The sequence below is a fragment of the Sinocyclocheilus anshuiensis genome, unplaced genomic scaffold (assembly GCF_001515605.1).
Source record: "Sinocyclocheilus anshuiensis isolate Anshui unplaced genomic scaffold, SAMN03320099.WGS_v1.1 scaffold443, whole genome shotgun sequence".
In the NCBI taxonomy this organism is placed as follows: domain Eukaryota; kingdom Metazoa; phylum Chordata; class Actinopteri; order Cypriniformes; family Cyprinidae; genus Sinocyclocheilus; species Sinocyclocheilus anshuiensis.
Window position 1 is genome coordinate 375,442 of NW_015548211.1, and position 19,984 is coordinate 395,425.

General features: G+C 33.3%; 1 protein-coding gene across 3 annotated transcripts in view; it reads right to left on the reverse strand.

Annotated features, from left to right (window-relative positions):
* The window catches only part of epb41l4a (erythrocyte membrane protein band 4.1 like 4A), a 52,222-nt gene that overhangs the window by 9,951 nt on the left and 22,287 nt on the right, over positions 1 to 19,984 (reverse strand). For all 3 annotated transcript variants that reach the window (XM_016440603.1, XM_016440602.1, XM_016440601.1), the window contains 10 exons: positions 19,281 to 19,359; positions 19,065 to 19,162; positions 17,423 to 17,543; positions 13,604 to 13,691; positions 13,225 to 13,313; positions 11,588 to 11,651; positions 10,865 to 10,956; positions 6,890 to 6,967; positions 6,054 to 6,169; positions 1,052 to 1,139 (listed from right to left, as the gene is read on the reverse strand). In XM_016440603.1, the coding sequence (XP_016296089.1) occupies positions 1,052 to 1,139; positions 6,054 to 6,169; positions 6,890 to 6,967; positions 10,865 to 10,956; positions 11,588 to 11,651; positions 13,225 to 13,313; positions 13,604 to 13,691; positions 17,423 to 17,543; positions 19,065 to 19,162; positions 19,281 to 19,359 (913 nt within the window). The remainder of the gene's footprint in view (positions 1 to 1,051; positions 1,140 to 6,053; positions 6,170 to 6,889; positions 6,968 to 10,864; positions 10,957 to 11,587; positions 11,652 to 13,224; positions 13,314 to 13,603; positions 13,692 to 17,422; positions 17,544 to 19,064; positions 19,163 to 19,280; positions 19,360 to 19,984) is intronic.

A 19,984-nucleotide genomic window follows, 5' to 3' on the forward strand; every position in this document is an offset into this window, starting at 1 on the left:
GCCAGGCTAGAGTGAGCAGAGGCGGCGGGGTTGAGAACGGCGCAGCCGGCGGATCCGACGAAGGAGCGGCAAGCACATGTGACGACCCCGGGCTTCGTCCACGGTGAAAGCCGATCCGGCAATCCACAGTACTAAGTTGATGTATTCCCTCAGCGACCAGCACGGATCAGCTCTAGGCATGACGAAACAGATATCGTCCTCTTTTGGAAGACCAAACAAAGTAGTTTCGCTTTCACAAAGAAAAACATAGCGGCCTAGCGTGAGCCAAAGCCCCGGCTTAGCATGCGCTGAGGCCAGGCTAGAGTGAGCAGAGGCGGCGGGGTTGAGAACGGCGCAGCCGGCGGATCCGACGAAGGAGCGGCAATCTTCTTTATGCACCAAGAGCTTGTAACACTCCAAAGAGAAAGCAAAGATTGAAATCGCATCATATGACCCCTTTAAGACAAGAAAAAATATCTGTAAATGGGGTCAGTAAAATAATCCCTTTTCCCTTTGGATTTAGTTTATTTTCCTGAACCCAGTGGCAGATTTTTGTATTAGTTTTAATCATAAACTGACCAAATTTTGATGCATTTTTCTGAAGATTTTCAGAATCTGAAATAATTTTGGTTCTCAAGCAAATGTATCTAAAGAATGTTTAGATATTTGTGCTGGAAAACAAGACAAAAATACTGAGGAAGTGTTCTCAATTGTTGTGTATCAACTTTGTCTCAGATGTTTCTCCTCAAATTCCTTAAGAGAACTAAAAATAGATGACCCAAATGAGTCAGTAGTTGACATACAGACTATAAAATGAATGTGCAAAGCAGCTCAGATCATTTGATGCTGGGAGAAAGTGATGAGAAAACCTCTGAAACTGGAGGAGATCCGTGTGAGATTATTGGGATCTTTCTCTCAGGAGAAACATCTGAGATGCAGGAGATTCAGCGCAGTCTCTGTTTGATGATCCAGGAAAAACAACTGAGGAATAAATCATTGTTTGCAGTGAAAAAGTGACTCCAGAGCAATAAAACGCTGTAATCACATAACGCTTAATGAAGGTGTTGAATACCTCTTGACCGGTGTAAGTGCAGTGCTTTTGGACTGGCCTTCGCTCGCGTTCTCCGTCTTGGTGACCGACTGGCCTCCGTTGCTCCGCCCTAAAGCACATAATTCCTAAACATGAGTGCTTTTGTGGCCAAAAACATCAGTCTGATGTTACTGTGTCCATCCAGTTCACCAGAACAATTCCTGCGTCCATCTGTATCCTCCACTCAAGCCCTCTCTAGTGTCTGCTCTATTGTTTCGGGTGATTGAAGGCCGTTTCCATGATTAAGTGTGTGAGTGTTGGGCAGAACAATGCGTCGGGGTCAAGAGTGACCCGCGCTGATCCGTGTCACTTCACACACACACACACACACATTCCTGCCTCAGCCCAACAACAACAGCGTTGATCTCAATCGCATGCCCGCGGAGCGTTGAAGTGAACACACTTTCACAAAGAACAGACTGATCGCACACCTGAGAAATGTTGAAAAACTGAAACAGCTGTCAGTGTAATTAATGTTCAACACCACGACTGTATCAGACATGAACAAAGATAGCGTTTGTATGGTTGCTAGATAGCTGTTAGGGTGTTCTGCGTGGTTGCTAGGATGTTTCCTGTGGTTGCTAGGTAGTTGCTAGGGTGTTTTATATGGTTTCAAGGACGATTCTAGGGTCTTCTGTGTGGCTGTTAGGTATTTTGTAGGGCGTTTTATGTGGGTGCTAGGTAGTTGCTAAAGTGTTTTATTTGGGTTCAAGGACGATTCTAGGGTCTTCTGTGTGGCTGTTAGGTATTTTGTAGGGCGTTTTGTGTGGTTGCTAGGATGTTTTGTATGGTGGCTAGGTAGTTGCTAGGATGTTTCCTGTGGTTGCTAGGTAGTTGCTAAAGTGTTTTATTTGGGTTCAAGGACGATTCTAGGGTCTTTTGTGTGGTTAAGTATTTTGTAGGCTGTTTTGTGTGGTTGCCAGGTAGTTGCTAGGATGTTCTGTATGGTTGCTAGGTAGTTGCTAGGATGCTTCCTGTGGCTGGTTGGTAGTTGCTAAAGTGTTTTATATGGGTTCAAGGACGATTCTAGGGTCTTTTGTGTGGTTAAGTATTTTGTAGGCTGTTTTGTGTGGTTGCCAGGTAGTTGCTAGGATGTTCTGTATGGTTGCTAGGTAGTTGCTAGGGTGTTCTGTATGGTCGCTAGGGTGTTCTATAGGGCTGTTAGGTAGTTTCTAGGGTGTTCTATAGGGCTGTTAGGTAGTTGCTATGATGTTTTATGTGGTTGCTAGGATGTTGCTAGGATGTTCTGTATGGTTGCTAGGTAGTTGCTAGGATGCTTCCTGTGGCTGGTTGGTAGTTGCTAAAGTGTTTTATATGGGTTCAAGGACGATTCTAGGGTCTTTTGTGTGGTTAAGTATTTTGTAGGCTGTTTTGTGTGGTTGCCAGGTAGTTGCTAGGATGTTCTGTATGGTTGCTAGGGTGTTCTGTATGGTTGCTAGGTAGTTGCTAGGGTGTTCTGTATGGTTGCTAGGTAGTTGCTAGGGTGTTCTGTATGGTTGCTAGGTAGTTGCTAGGGTGTTCTAAGTGGTTGCTTGGGTGCTGCTAGGTGGTTACTAGGCAGTTTCTAGGGTGTTCTGAGTGATAACAAGGGTGTTTCTGGGTGGATGCACTGGCATTGCTATGTGGTTGTTAGGGTGTTGCTAGGGTTGCTGAGTGATTACAAGGGTGTTGCTAGGCAGTTGCTGGGTGTTATTATGTGGTTACTAGGCAGTTGCTAGGGTGTTCTGAGTTATTGCAAGGGTTATTGCTAAGCAGTTGCTAGGGCATTGCTATGTGGCTGCTAGTGTGTTCTCAGTGATTATAAGGGTGTTGCTAGATGGTTGCTAGGTTTTTATTATGTTGTTGCTAGGCAGTTGCTAGAGTGTTTTAAGTGGTTGCTAAAGCTTTTGCTATGTGGTTGCTAGGGCGTTTTCGGTGATTATAAGGGTGTTGCTAGGAAGTTGTTAAGGTGTTACTATGTGGTTACTAGGCAGTTTCTAGGCTGTTCTGTGTGATTATGAAGGTGTTTCCTGTGGTTGCTTGGTAGTTGCTAAGGTGTTTTATATGGGTTCAAGGACAATTCTAGGGTCTTTTGTGTGGTTAAATATTTTGTAGGCTGTTTTGTGTGGTTGCCAGGTAGTTGCTAGGATGTTCTGTATGGTTGCTAGGGTGTTCTGTATGGTTGCTAGGTAGTTGCTAGGGTGTTCTATAGGGCTGTTAGGTAGTTGCTATGATGGTTTGTGTGGTTGCTAGGTAGTTGCTAAGATGTTTCCTGTGGTTGCTAGGTAGTTGCTAGGTTGTTTTATATGGTTTCAAGGACGATTCTAGGGTCTTCTGTATGGCTGTTAGGTATTTTGTAGGGCGTTTTATGTGGTTGCTAGGTAGTTGCTAGGATGTTCTGTATGGTGGCTAGGTAGTTGCTAGGATGCTTCCTGTGGTTGCTTGGTAGTTGCTAAGGTGTTTTATATGGTTTCAAGGACAATTCTAGGGTCTTCTGTGTGGCTGTTAGGTATTTTGTAGGGCGTTTTGTGTGGTTGCTAGGTAGTTGCTAGGATGTTCTTTATGGTTGCTAGGTAGTTGCTAGGGTGTTCTGTATGGTTGCTAGGTAGATGCTAGGGTGTTCTATAGGGCTGTTAGGTAGTTGCTAGGGTGTTCTATAGGGCTGTTAGGTAGTTGCTATGATGTTTTGTGTGGTTGCTAGGTAGTTGCTAGTATGTTTCCTGTGGTTGCTAGGTAGTTGCTAGGGTGTTTTATATGGTTTCAAGGACAATTCTAGGGTCTTCTGTGTGGCTGTTAGGTATTTTGTAGGGCGTTTTGTGTGGTTGCTAGGTAGTTGCCAGGATGTTCTGTATGGTTGCTAGGTAGTTGCCAGGATGTTCTGTATGGTTGCTAGGTAGTTGCTAGGGTGTTTTATATGGTTTCAAGGACAATTCTAGGGTCTTCTGTGTGGCTGTTAGGTATTTTGTAGGGCGTTTTGTGTGGTTGCTAGGTAGTTGCTAGGATGTTCTGTATGTTGGCTAGGTAGTTGCTAGGATTCTTCCTGTGGTTGCTAGGTAGTTGCTAAGGTGTTTTATATGGGTTCAAGGACGATTCTAGGGTCTTTTGTGTGGTTAAGTATTTTGTAAGCTGTTTTGTGTGGTTGCCAGGTAGTTGCTAGGATGTTCTGTATGGTTGCTAGGTAGTTGCTAGGGTGTTCTATAGGGCTGTTAGGTAGTTTCTAGGGTGTTCTATAGGGCTGTTAGGTAGTTGCTATGATGTTTTATGTGGTTGCTAGGTAGTTGCTAGGATGTTCTGTATGGTTGCTAGGTAGTTGCTAGGGTGTTCTATAGGGCTGTTAGGTAGTTACATTTGTGTTCTATAGGGCTGTTAGGTAGTTTCTAGGGTGTTCTATAGGGCTGTTAGGTAGTTGCTAGGGTGTTCTATAGGGCTGTTAGGTAGTTGCTAGGGTGTTCTATAGGGCTGTTAGGTAGTTACATTTACATTTAGTCATTTTGCAGATGCTTTTATCCAAAGTGACTTACAATTGGGGAATACATAAAGCGATTCTTCTTAAAGAGGCAAACAGACACAGGAAGTGCTCGTAATACCAAGTTTCAGGCATTGTTCAAATAAATACAAGCTAAAAAGGGAAGGAATAAATAAAGAGAAAGACAACGTTTTTTTTTTTCTTTAATTTAGGATGAAGTCAAGTAGCGTCGAAAGAGATGAGTTTTCAGCTGTCGCTTGAAAATTATTATCATAGGTAGTTGCTATGATATTTTGTGTGGTTGCTAGATAGTTGCTAGGGTATTTTGTGTGGCTGCTAGTGTGTTTTGTGTGGTTGTTAGATAGTTACCAGTATATTCTGTGTGGTTGCTAGATAGTTGCTAAGGTGTTGTGTATGGCTGTTAGGTAGTTGCTAAGGTGTTTTGTATGGCTGTTCGGTTCGGTAGTTGCTAGGGTGTTTTGTATGGTTGCTATGTAGGTTGTAGGGAATTCTGTGTGGTTGCTAGGTAGTTACCAGTGTATTCTGTGTGGTTGTTAGTTGCTAGGGTGTTTTGTATGGCTGTTAGGTAGTTGATAGGGTTTGGTACGGTTGCTGTGTAGTTGCTAGAGTATTCTTTGTGGATGCCAGGGTGTTCTTTACAGTTGCTAGGGTGTTTTGTTGTTTGGTTGCTAGGTAGTTGCTAATGTATGCTGTGTGGTTGCTAGGTAGTTCCTACGGTGTCTATATGGTTTCTAAGATGTTTGTATGCTTTTTAGAGTGTTGTTAGGGTGTTTGTGTTGTAAGTAGGTAGTTGCTAGGGTCTTCTGTGTGGTTGCCAAGTAGTTGCTAAGGTGTTTTTTTGTGGTTGCTAGGTAGTTGCCAGGGTATTTTGTACAGTTGTTAGATAGTTTCTAGGGTGTTTTGCATGGTTGCTAGGTAGTTGCTATAGTGCTCTTTGTGGTTGCTAGGTAGTAGCCAGGGTGTTTTGTACAGTTGTTAGATAGTTTCTAGTGTGTTTTGCATACTAGCTAGGTAGTTGCTTTGGTGTTCCGTGTGGTTGCTAGGTAGTTGCTATGGTGTTCTGTGTGGTTGCTAGGTAGTTGCCAGGGTGTTTTGTACAGTTGTTAGATAGTTTCTAGGGTGTTTTGCATACTTGCTAGGTAGTTGCTATGGTGTTCTGTGTGGTTGCTAGGTAGTTGCCACGGTATTTTGTACAGTTGTTAGATAGTTTCTAGGGTGTTTTGCATGCTTGCTAGGTAGTTGCTTTGGTGTTCCGTGTGGTTGCTAGGTAGTAGCCAGGGTATCTTGTACAGTTGTTAGATAGTTTCTAGGGTGTTTTGTATGCTTGCTAGGAAGTTGCTATAGTGTTCCGTGTGGTTGCTAGGTAGTTGCCAGGGTGTTTTGTACAGTTGTTAGATAGTTTCTAGGGTGTTTTGCATGCTTGCTAGGTAGTTGCTAGGGTGTTCTGTGTGTCAGGAAACATCACATCACTCATCATGATGTACTGAGGGTATAAATCGGGTGTGAGGTGCAGCTCACCTGCGGGCTGTGTGCTTCTCTTCGGGTAGGTCTTGCTGCGGGTTCGGATCACCTGTAGGTCGGGTCGTGGTAGAGTCACAGACTGCTCTCGTCCGATCTGCATCGCAGTCTTTCCACTACAAGCAGAAACAGACATTATGATGACATGATTTAAGTCCTCCTGCACCACTATTAAAAATATGCCATTAAAGGAATTGTTTCATTACAGAATACCGTATTGGCCCGAATATAAGACGACCCTGATTATAAGACGACCCCCCTTTTCCAGATGTACCTTTTGGAAAAAGGCTTTTTAAAAACCAAATCTTGTTTTTTCTCAGTAAAACACATTTTGTCTTCAATTATTTTCATATTGCATATTTTTCCTATTTTAATTTTTGTTTTGAAAGTATGGTAAAAACTGGTAAAATGTACCAACAATCACATTTAAAAAATATACACTTTTTGATATACAATAAAAAAAAAAACAGGTAGCCCATCTGAATTAGGACATTTAGGCTATCGTAAATAGTAGCCTACCAAAATCGTATTAACAGTAGAAGTTAAATCTTACTGTAGCCTTCAAATCTGGATACTGTCTTACGTTTTAAAATCACAAAGGGAGTTTGGTGTTGAAAACAGTTGTGCTGCACAATATTTTTCTGGAAACTGTGATACATTTTATTTTGCAGGATTCTTTGATAAATAGAAAGTTCAAAGGAACAGCAATTATTTTAAACAGAAATCTTTTGTAACATTATAAATGACTTTAATGTCACCTTTGATCAATTTAATGCGGCCTTGATGAATAAAAGAATTAATTTCTTTCAAGAAAACATAATTTCTCATTTACTAACCTGTAGCGATGCTTCGAGCCCAGAGAGCTGAATTTGGACAGTTTCCTTGTTAGTGAATTAGACTCATTCTCTGGCATTCTGTAAAAGACATTTTATTATCAAAAATATCGACGTTTACATGAACAACCTCACAGGTTTTATGTATTTTTTTTTTCATTCTCCATTTCATTTTCACTCCTGATGAAACATGGATGCCGTTTCATAGCCTCCTTCCAAACATCTGTGGGGCAAATCTGTTGTTTACACCCATATTTTAATGAGCTAAATTACAGAACGAGTGTTAAGGAGAGCTTTCCTCTCATTAAAACTCAAAAGCTGTAAACGTGCCGCTCTGATAAATCGCAGAACCAACCAGCAGAGAAATGAAAAACCAAAACATAATGAGAGATCAGACTAGAACTGAAGAATGCCGTATTCTGTATAATTTGTCACCACTGTGTTTCAGCTGGATTAAACATTCAGAGATCTGTGTGTTATGTTTGTTTTTGTGGTCTGGACGCTCCTGTTTCAGCTCTGCAATCTGCTCTGTGCATGTCATATGAACAACAGCAATAGCAAACAACACTAACTATAATAATAATTCAATAACACTTTACAATTAGTTTTCATTTGTTAACTATATTTCAACCAGGGTTATTACAGTTAACTAAAAATAAATGAAAACTAAAACCATAAAAAACCCTTTTTGTTATTTAAAATAAAATAGAAATTAAGTGAAATAAAATATAAACTTAAAACTAGCTAGCTGCTAAATCATCAGTTCTGATTTTCATTTTTTGATTTACTAAAACAACTAAACAAATACAGAAACAAATATTATAAAAAAAAAAAAAAGAATTAGTGTGAATTTATTGGTGCTTGTAATTAGGTTGATTCTGTCATATTAAATAATACTTCTGACTTTAATAAAACCAGTTAAAATGTTACCAAAAATAGCTGATTTTGTAAGTTACCTGATAAAACAGTATATCAGATGAATATATGCATTCTATATAATAATGTATACTGAATGATGCATGTCCAAAAAACTGACCATGTCAAAAACGCATTTGCTTTTGATCAGAATTATTTTGTATTATTTCCATACTTTCATAGTTTTTTATAGAATTAACTTTTATTTTTATACTTTCAGTTTTCATTTAGATTTTAGTTATATTTTTATTTTTATTAGTTCTATAATTTTCTATATTATTTTTATTTAGTTCTATAATATAACTAATTTTATTAGTTATAGTTATTAGTTATACATTTTAATTTTTATTAGTTCTTGTTTATTTTAAATTATACTGTTTAGGTTTAGTTTATTTTTATTTCATTTATTTTTTTAATTTTTACATTTTAATTTTAAATGTACCAGTGTTGGTTTTAGTTCAGTTTTATTTTTTTATTTTACTTCTCAGTCAGCAATTTTAAAGCTTCAACTTTAAATTGTTGCCAAAGCAACATTTCTCATTTTCACTTAGTTTAACATGATGTACTAAAAATAACTAAAAATGAAATAGAAATAAAAATACAAAACGTATACAGACACATAAAAATGACAAAAACACAACAAAATTACTAAAACTTTAAAATGAAATAAAAATAAAAAATTAATAAAAAAATTAATAAAATAAAAATATTGAATTCATTAATATTTTAATGATGCTAAAATAACACATATTTCAATATCTACTAACTAACTGTGAATAAACATGAACTAACATTAACTAAAGATGTTGTAAGAATATATTGCTCATTCATGTTAGCTAATGCATTAACACTTTATAGGGATACATTCTCACTATTAACTAGTTGCTTATTAGCATGCCTAACATTAACATATTGGCTGTTTATTATTATTATTAATACTTATAAAGCGCATATTCTGCATGACCATATTCTACATCCTGAATCCTACCCAATACCTAAACTTAACAACAACCTTACTAACTATTAATAAACAGCAAATTAGGAGTTTATTGAGGCAAAAGTCGTAGTTAATGGTTTGATAATAGTGAGAATTGGACCTTTAAATAAAGCGTGACCATGTTAACAAATGAGCCCTTATTATAAAGTGTTACCAATAATTCTCTATTCTTAATGGTAAAAGAGTTTGGAGGTGTGACCTGTCTAAATCTCTCCCATCGCTTGAGTTTCACACGCGGATTAGCAGCAGAAACCTCCAGCCTCCTGCATTCTGAGCGCGTAAAGCTCTTTGGGGATGATTCAATCTGATTAAACAAACACCAGAGATGACTGTGAATGCGTGAGGGGACGCGGGAGGATTGGAACGCAGCCCCCGAAAGCTTCTCCTGAAAATAAAGAGCCTCAATAAAGCCGCGGGAATCTGAAGGGCCCTTTGGTTTAGGTGAAGGGCCCAGCGTTTCTCTGTGAGAACGTACAGGAGAGCATAATGCAGCGGGTTTGGCTTTCTGTGCTAAAACAAGAAGTTTAGACCGGATTAAGATGTTTTTAAAGTGCACTGTAATCCCTTATAAAAAACTAAAGCAGTTTCATGCAGTGGAAATGTGTAGTTGTTACTGAACTGTGGCTTAAAATTAGTGTGTTTATTGGTGCTTGAAATGCAATCAGGTCAATTCTGTCATATTAAATTATATTTTTGACTTTAATGAAAACATTTAGTTAAAATGCTACCACTAAACGCACATGTTTTAAAATAGTATATCAGATGTTAATTTTATAGATGTCGGAAATTAAAATATTACTTATCGGTACTGAATGATGCATATTCAAATTATTTGCATTTGGCATTATTTTTCAACTATTATAGTTTGTATTAATATTTTGAATTAGCTTTTAATTTTATACTTATGCTTTTGTCATGTTTATTAGTTATGGTTTATTTTAAGTAATACTATTTACTTATTTGTTTCAGTTTGAGCTTGTATTACTTTATTTCAAGATTATTTCAATTTAAACTAAATGAAAATTAGAATTGTTGCCATGGCAACTAATTTAAATAAGTTTTTCATCTAATATTTATATTTTATTTTATCCAAGCTTTATTTTAATTAACAGGTTAAATTTTATTTCACTTAACAAGTTAACTTAAACTTTTTGTAATTTTATTATGGGCTTGTCATTTTTATTAGTTTTTGAATATTTAAAAAATTATTATTTATGTTTAATTTATTTCTATTTGAGGTTTATTTCCATTTTTAGTGCTTCAACTTTAAACGAAAATAAGACATGTTAAATTTAACTTGTTAATAGAAATAAAGCTTGAATAAAATAAAATATAAATATTAGATGAAAAACTTTTTTCAGTTCAAATTTTCATTTAGTTTAATTTGAAACACTAAAATAACAACTAAAACTGAAGTTAAACTAATACTGAATTAAAAATAAATTAAACCTAAATGGTAATATTTAAAATGAACGAAAACGAATAAAAAAAAAGCACATTTCAAATGACTAAAAATCGAACTAAAATTAAAATGTACACTGAAATTATAAAAATAAAACCTAATTCAAAATATTAAACTAATATAGTAAATAAATATAACTAGTGCTGTCAATCGATTAAAAAAAATTAACGAATTAATCGCACATTTTTTAAGTTTTTAAATATACTTTTATATTGCAATAATTTCACATTCAATCTTCAAATTAATGTAGAAACAACATAAAGACAGTAATATTTGTTTAATGGCATCTTTTTTTATGACTGAAGGCCAGTATCAATGATACCAATGCTACCGATGTCTCTGGTGGCCAACCCTAGCTTCAGCCCTGCGTTAATTGCGTTAGATATTTTGAACACGTTAAACTTGAAAAATTATTTACTTGCATTAAAGCGCTAATTTTGACAGCACAAACAATATCGTAAATAAATGTTATAGCATGATGTTACCATGTTTTTTGGACATGCATTATTCAGTACCCATGAAATTGAATAATATTTAAATTCCCGCCATCTGATTTACTATTTTATTGTTCTTTAAGTAGAGCAGAAAATCTCTGTTGCTGTACCTGAAGAAGGTGTGATGCTCCACGCAGCACTTCCACAGGTTCTTGCAGGCCGTCTTACTGGGAGCGTCGAAGAAGAACGACGTCTCATTACACTGAAAACACACAAGGATGCCGTGTTTAAATTGATATGTGTATAAACTTCATGTTAAATGTTCATCACCGGTGGTGGCCCTCATAACCCGCATGTGCTCTCATTAGTCTGATCTCACTAGGGCAGATGAAGAGGGTCAGAGTCCTAGAACGAGAAGACACTTCACTGCAGCTTAAATTGGGCCCTGGAGGAAACGGGTTATAGACTCAAGAGTCAAGAGGCTTAAGGCCAGTCATAAACCTCCATCAATAATGGACTTTCCACTGACTCCTCAAAAAGGATTTTCCACACAGAGCTCGTGATGTTATGGAAGCAGTTACAATAAAGTAAAGCAGTTTTATACATGAATTTTGTTACTTGCTTCGAATGGGAAAAAGTCTTGTTGAATACAGTCAAAAATCAAGTTAAGTCAAATATATTTATATAGCGCTTTTCACAATGCATATCGTTTCAAAGCAGCTGCACACAAAATCACGATGTTAATGTTTATGATATCTTAATATCTTCATGCTGTACAGCCGAAATTAACATTACAGCTAGGCAATGGTTGCATGTAAATTAAAGGGATATATGGTATCGAGAGATGACACACAGTTCATTTATTGTGATGTTGTATTAAAAACAAGACTTACATCTCTGCCTATAACCCGCAGCTCAAACTGGGTTTCCTTGAAATGCACTTTTGTCATTCTTGGCCTGAAAAATTAATATTAAAAGTTAATTATTTAAAAATGCATGTAAAAACAAATCAAAACAGGGTGTCAAAGTTTTACAATTTTAATATAAAATAATTTTTTAAAGTAATACTATATCATATAAGATCAAATAGTATCATATATCATATCTTGTTCTTTTAAAGAATCATACCATATATCTTGTATCATGTCATACTATATATCATATACCTCATATCATATCATACCATATACTGTATATCATATATGATATGATATATGGTATGATATAATAATGATATGAGATATATCATATATCATAAAATATCATATCAGATATCTCCTATCATCATTGCATATCATATTTCATGTCATATCATATATGATATCATAGCATATCATAAAACTCATCTCATACCATATCATATATCTCATATCATCAACAAGTCAGTTAATTCTCAGGACATAGAGATTCTTTCACCTAGATAAAAAGAAAAAAAAAGAAAAAACAAAACTAGAGGTATTTCGTATTGCATGGAAGGAAAGTACTTCTACTTATATAGAAAAGCTCTAAAAACTGCTAGATCTGCTTACTTTTCGACTCTTTTAGAAGAGAACAAGCACAACCCCTGGCATTTTTTTTCAATACAGTGGCTAAATTAACGAAAAATAAATCATCAACAGATGCAGACATTCCCCAACAGCACAGCAGTAATGACTTTATGAACTACTTTACTTCCAAGATCGATACTATTAGAGCTAAAATAATAACCATGCAGCCGTCAGCTACAGTATCACATCAGATAGTGCGCTATAGATCCCCTGAGGAACATTTCCACTCATTCCCTACTATAGGACAGGAAGAATTGTATAAACCTGTCAAATCATCAAAACCTACAACATGTATGTTAGACCCTATTCTATCTAAGCTCCTAAAAGAGGTGCTTCCAGAAGTCATAGATCCTCTTCTGAATATTATTAATTTGTCAATATCATTAGGAAATGTCCCAAAATCTGTTATTAAGCCTCTCACTAAAAAAACACATTCCTGTTATCAAGAATTCGATTTATGCGAGAGATGACGTCATTTTTGATATTAAGAATTAACTTTTATACTAGTGGAAATGTAATTCCTGATATAAAAAATAGCCACTGTTACTAGTAAAATTAATATCCTGTGTAGAATTAATATCCTGTGAATTAATAAAAGTCAAAACGGCTTGCCATAATATCACATCATATATGATATGATATGATATATCTCATCATATATCATATTATACCATATATCATATATATAATGATATGAGAAATGTATATTAGCTCATATCATACATCTCATTTAATATCATACAGTATATCTCATTTCATATCTCATTAAAGGATTTGTTCTTTTAAAGAATCTTTTAAAGTATCATATCATAGCGTATATCATATCATATTTAAAGTATTTGTTCTAAAAATTCAAAAACATCCTCAAACACCATTAATGAGGGTTTTGAATGAAATGCGGGCGAGTAAATACTGACAGAGCTTTCATTTTAGGGGAATTATTCCTTTAATACGTGAAAAATTCAGTTTAAACATCAACCTACCAGAAATATTTCCCCACTTGCGTTTTATTTTTGTAAACCACGACCCCGACAGGCGTCAGGCCCAGGAAGTACTCAGACTGCTTTTCTCCCTGAAAACACACATTTATGCATTAAGCGACTTATGAAAACAAACACAAGCGATTCATCAGAGCCGACAATATTCAGAGAGTACACTGCCAGGATTATTGGAAAGCTGGATTAGGAATCAAGTCAAGTCAAGTCAAGTCAAGTCTGCTTTATTGTTTATTGATTATTTATCAAGATAGGACAGAGAAGAAATGCAAAGAATTAAATCATTAACAGAAAAGACAAATATTGATATTGCATCCAATCAAACAGAGTAAAAAGAGCTCTGTTGATGTAAAAGGGCTGAACTCACAAACACAGGGTGCAGATCCACGCCATACATTTCCAGTGTTTTGGCAATTGCTAAGTAATTGTTTTCGGCCTCGGCAGGCACCTGACCCCTGAACAGAGAGGACGACACGTCACACAACACACAACTGAGCAGAGAAACCACCAAAATACACTTCAAAGTCATTCAAAACGATTACAAGCATTTTGGAAGAAGCTCTATAACCTGGATTATGAAAGCTGTGCATTAACCCTATAAAGCCTACTGTGTCATATTTGATACACAAAGGCCTCTAAATGATAAACAATCAAAACTTTGCTGATAAACCTGTTTCACACTCAATCTCCTCCATGCTTCTGTCGTCTGATTGATATTTTAGAGTTTTTTTATCCAGTCAAAGCTCTTTTAGTGTAATTGTAGAAACGTCCAGCTTCAGCTGCAGCTTCACGTGTCAAATCTTGACTGATTTTGATCAAGTTAAGGTCAGAATAACTGCAGTAATATCTCCAGATGAACACTTACTGGATTGAAGCAGCTCAGCTTTACTTGATTCTCCATCAATCATGTTTTAGAGTCTCAAATCTGATCCTCAGGATCTTTTGAGGAGCGTTTGTTTCCAGAAGCTTTACTTTCACTGTTCCTCAACGCAGGGGCGGATCTAGCGGAGGGGTATGTCAGTATCTGCTGCACTGTTATAAAGATCTCATTGATTTGCATTACAAGCATTAGAATTTCATCAATTCTTGCCCATATAAATATCAGCGTTTCATATTTTTTGCCTCTGAATAAAACTGAGCTGTTTTTTCCTCCGAGTATGAACTCCATATTCTCAACATTTGTTTTTATATTTTTTGATATATCTTGTCTAAAGGCTTGATAAATCTGTTCCATTTCATTATTTCATATGTCAGGCTTTATAGGGTTAAATGCTCCCTTGCAACAAAAAAGGATTTGGAATGCCAAAGTAAACAAGAGCAGCATAAACGAAAGAAAGGAAACATTCAAACTGTAATCATTAACAGAAAGATTGAATGTGATTTTCAGTGTTGCTTTAAACGATTTCAGGAAATCAGTGATTTGTAAATGCGTGTTTGTCACAGACTGAATAACAGACTCATTCCAGTGAGGTCAAACCTGAAAGCAGTCATGCTGAAACAATGTTTATATAATTTACTAACACTAATGCAGGAATGTGGAGTCAGAGCATGATCTTACACAACAATAAAGATAAGAGATCCCAACAATACAAAAAGAGAACAATACAGATCCCAGTAGGGAAATTCAAGAAGCAGACCCAAGAAAAAGTTTTTTTTTTTTAATTAAAAATTATATATATATATATATATATATATAGTGTATATATATCTATATAATACAAATATATTTATAATAATATAATTAAAATATAAAAAATATTATAATATTATATAATAATATAATACAAATATAAACAATACAAATATATTTATAAATAAAAATAAATTTTTTTTAAGTAGTATCCATCTTTTTTAATTGTTTAATAGAATAAAATATAATATATAACAAATATACTTGTAGAAATATGTTTATTTTTTCTATGTTTAATATATCTATCTATGTACAGTGGGTATAGAAAATATACAGACTGTATTTTTTTTCTGACATGGTGTATTATCTTTCACTTGAATGTTATATATATATATATATATGTGTGTGACCCTGGAGCACAAAACCAGTCATAAGTGTCAATTTTTCAAAACTGAGATTTATACATCATCTGAAACCTGAATAAATAAGCTTTCCATTGATAAAACTTAATATCCTAATGATTTTTGGCATAAAAGAAAAATCAATCATTTTGACCCATACAATGTATTTAAATATACCCCAGCGACTTAAGACTGCTTTTGTGCTGCAGGGTCACATCTCTCTCTCTCTCTCAATATATATATATATGTATTTTATTTTTGTTTTAAAAAGAACCCTAACTCTTCTCTTTATCCCCTTGTTTTCCTCACATATTTTTGCTATCTCATGTTTCCTGCTCTTCATCCTCATACATGTTTAAGCGCTCCAGCATTCCTGATCAGAGTTTCTCATTTTACTGCTGTCTGTCATTCACACGAACACTTTAATTCAGTCCAAACCCTCACGTCTGTCACTTCTCCTCCTGTCTCTCTCAGCGACCTCACGCCAATAAATCACTCTCTCAATCTCCATCTTTGAAAAAAAACTCTACCTGACAATCAGAATTGCATGAGGGATTAAAGCTTGCTTTGAGGGAATTGTTGTTGCATTTTCACACAAAGACACGCATTAATAATGTGATTTATCTTGCAGTGTTTCTGTGAGACTCAGAGGAAATCTGAGAAAGCTACGAGATTTGACTGAAATACGAGCACAGTAAACCTGGAAAACAGAGTTTCTGTGTCATACTGTAACATCCAGAACATTTACTGAAACAATGCTAAAAAAAGAAGAAATGCTTTACAATAAGGTCTCATTTCTTAACATTAGCTAATGCATTTACTAAAATTAACTAATGAGCTTTTTTTTTCATCACTTAACTATTGCTAATGTTTGTTAATAAACATACAGCTGATCATTGTTTTAATGCAGCATTATTATTAACTAAAATGCAACCATAAAAACACTTTCATTACTGAAATGAAATATAAAAAAGTAAACCTATTTCAGCATTTTATTTTTTACATTTGATTATTCAATGTCTTACTTGAATGCGGCTGTTAAATAGACCTACTGTACATGATAACTATAAAAAAAATTAAGTGTATTTAATTTGCATTTTTTGTATATTGTTTATTTGTCATATTGTTTGTCCTATTTTCAAAATATTGAAATAAAGTGAAATTAAATAAGATTTTGTTCATATAGTTCATCCCTATTTGTGTCTAAATGGTCTGTAATTCTTTTTTCTTTTATATTTTGCTACCTTGTGTAAATATATATTTTTAATAATTCAATTATTAATAATTGTATTAATTTAATTTGGATGTACGGGTCAATAAATAAAATAAAATTACACAAACACACAAATAAAATAAAATTAAATAATAAAAATTAAATGAAAAATAGATATAAAATAGATAATGAATAAATAAAAAATCTAAAATAAATAAAAATGAAATCATGAGATAAATCAATTATTAAATAAAATGAAATTATAAAACAAATTAATTAAATAAAATGATAAAAGAATAACCAAAACAAAATTTTAAAATACATGAATAAATTAAAATGAAACAGTGAATACAAATTATAAAAATAAGTAAATAATATAAAATGCTAAAATAAATAAAACAATAATAAAAAAAAAAAATGTAAATAAAATGTTAAAATAAATTATTTTAATTAAAGTTAAATTTTTGTTTAAATAAATTTCAATTGGCTGTACTGCTCTGCAACGTGTAAAATAGTCTTAAAAGGTTGCAATCCTGCCTGAAAAAAAACAACACTAATAATATTTGAATGATATGATATTGTGCCATACATTGCTCACCCTTGTATAGCAGTGTCATTCTGTTTTGGTGAGGAAAGTTGCACATGAACAGTTCTCTCTCGCCTGTTTGTTCATTTAAGCTCCTCTGTCCTCTTTAGTGACGGGACAGGTGCAGCCCAGCGCCTCTCCACATGCACACAGGCTCAGCGCCGCGATTGTGTGACGAGAACAGCTCTCGTTACAAAGACATGGACGACGGCCAGAGGAGGAATGTTTACTGTCGATTCCCACGGAAAGAGCTTCTACATGTTTAAGAGTTTGAACAGGAGTGTGGTGTTTGATCTAATCTGTGGCGGGATTATTACAGATGAAGGTGTGCGATGCACTGTGTTTTATTGTCTTACATCAGCGTTTTATGAATCTGTTCGATGCTGTCCTCTAGTTCCTCTTTCTGGTCGGGGACAAAGCGATATTCAGACACGTAACCTGGCGTGTGTTTGTACAGGTCGTAATCTCCGAGCTCAGCTGTAGGAAAAGACAAAGAGGACACCACATCATATAATAGAATACAATAGAATACAATAGAATACAATACAGTACAATACAATACAATACAATACAATACAATATAATATAATATAATATAATATAATGTTAGAATAGTCTAGAAATAATAAAATTATATATTTAAATATATTTAATAATTATAATTTAATTAAAATAAATAAAATGAAATTATAAAAAAATTAATAAAATGTAATTATAAATACACATAAATTAAATTGTAAAATTAATGAATAAAAAGAAATTGTAAAAAAGAAATTATAAAATAAGTACAAATAAAATGCTAAAATAAAAATAAAATGAAATTATAATAATAAATAAGTACATTTAAATTCTTAAATAAATTAAATTAGACAAACAAATAAATGAATAAAGTGAAATTATAAAATAAATAAAACTATAAAATTAAAGAAATAAAACATTGAAATTATAAAAATAAATAAAATGAATAAATAAATCATATTTAGAATAAAATTATAAGATAAATAAATAAAATGTAATTATAAATAGACATAAATAAAATTACATTTTAAAACAAATGAATAAAAATAAATTCTAAAAATGAAATAAAATGAAATTATAAAATCAGATGAATAAATTAATTAAAAGAAATTTCAAAATAATTAAAATAAAATTATAAGATAAATAAATAAAATGTAATTATAAATAGACATACATAAAATTACATTTTAAACCAATGGAAAAAAATAAATTCTAAAAATGAAATAAAATGAAATTATAAAATCAGATGAATAAATTAATTAAAAGAAATCTCAAAATAATTAAAATAAAATTATAAGATAAATAAATAAAATGTAATTATAAATAGACATACATAAAATTACATTTTAAACCAATGGAAAAAAATAAATTCTAAAAATGAAATAAAATGAAATTATAAAATCAGATGAATAAATTAATTAAAAGAAATCTCAAAATAATTAAAATAAAATTATAAGATAAATAAATAAAATGTAATTATAAATAGACATACATAAAATTACATTTTAAACCAATGGAAAAAAATAAATTCTAAAAATGAAATAAAATGAAATTATAAAATCAGATGAATAAATTAATTAAAAGAAATCTCAAAATAATTAAAATAAAATTATAAGATAAATAAATAAAATGTAATTATAAATACACATAAATAAAATGAAATGAAAAAGAAATGGTAAAAATGAAATGATAAAATAAGTACAAATAAAATGCTAAAATAAAATTATCAAAATATACCAAACAATTTAATTTAAAATTCAAACGTGTAAAACCACAACAATCACAACATAACATTTTAATCTAATGTTACACAAAAATATGAGTCATAAAATTGCTTACTATATTAATAATCTTAGAGAGCATCTTATAAAACAAGTTGGGAAGCCTATAACTCATTTGCTGACACTTTATTTCTGTATAAATATCTAGACTGCAATAACATTTGCTGTATTAAATCCCCTGGTACAAATGTATATGTACATTGAATAGCAAGCGCTCCCAGCTGTGTGCTGATGTTAAACGGACAGGGAAGCCTCCCCTGCAGGACGTCCTGCTTTACCTGCAGGAAGAACTCATACCTGACAGAAGACAGAAAGACGGACAGTAAAGAGCATGATATTACTGCAATGACTGAATATTTGCACCTCTAATATCAATATAGTGCTGATTTATTCTCACGATACACAGAACACACACCTTGTAATTTCTTCTTTCAGTTTACAGGGATCTTCAGCGTAAAATTTCACCCCAAAGTAGAGCGTGAACGGAGGTCCAGCTGGAAAGAAGAAAACAACCCATTAACTCAAATACACAGCGCTCTATCTTCTAGAAAAAGTCTAGAAAATAAATATAGGAAATGAATTTACTGGTGATGACACTAAACATAAACAGTCCTAACCAGATGCAATGCAATGACACTTTCTGCATCAAGTGATCTGTCTGTCCTTAATTACAGCAAAACAACAACAATACGACACAATCACAGCCAATCAGAAGATATCTGATGTTTAAAGTTGAGCTTTTGGACCAATAAGATTGTGTAGTGGGTGTGGCTACCCAGCACGAAGCCTGGTTAGGACACATAACTAAAATAAATAAATAAACTGAAATTTGAAAATACATAAATAAAATGAAATTATGAAAATAAACAAATAAAATGAAATTTAAAAATCTGTTAATGAAATTGGAATTGTAAAAAAATAAATAAATTAAATTATAAAGATTATGGATAAAAATTATGAAAATAAATGAATATGTAAAATGAAACGATTAAATAAATAAATAAATAAATTACATGAAAGCATAAAATATATGAATAAATACATAAAATAAAATGATAAAATGAATAAAACTAAACTAAAATTAAATTAATTAAATAAAATACAATGAAATGTTTAAAT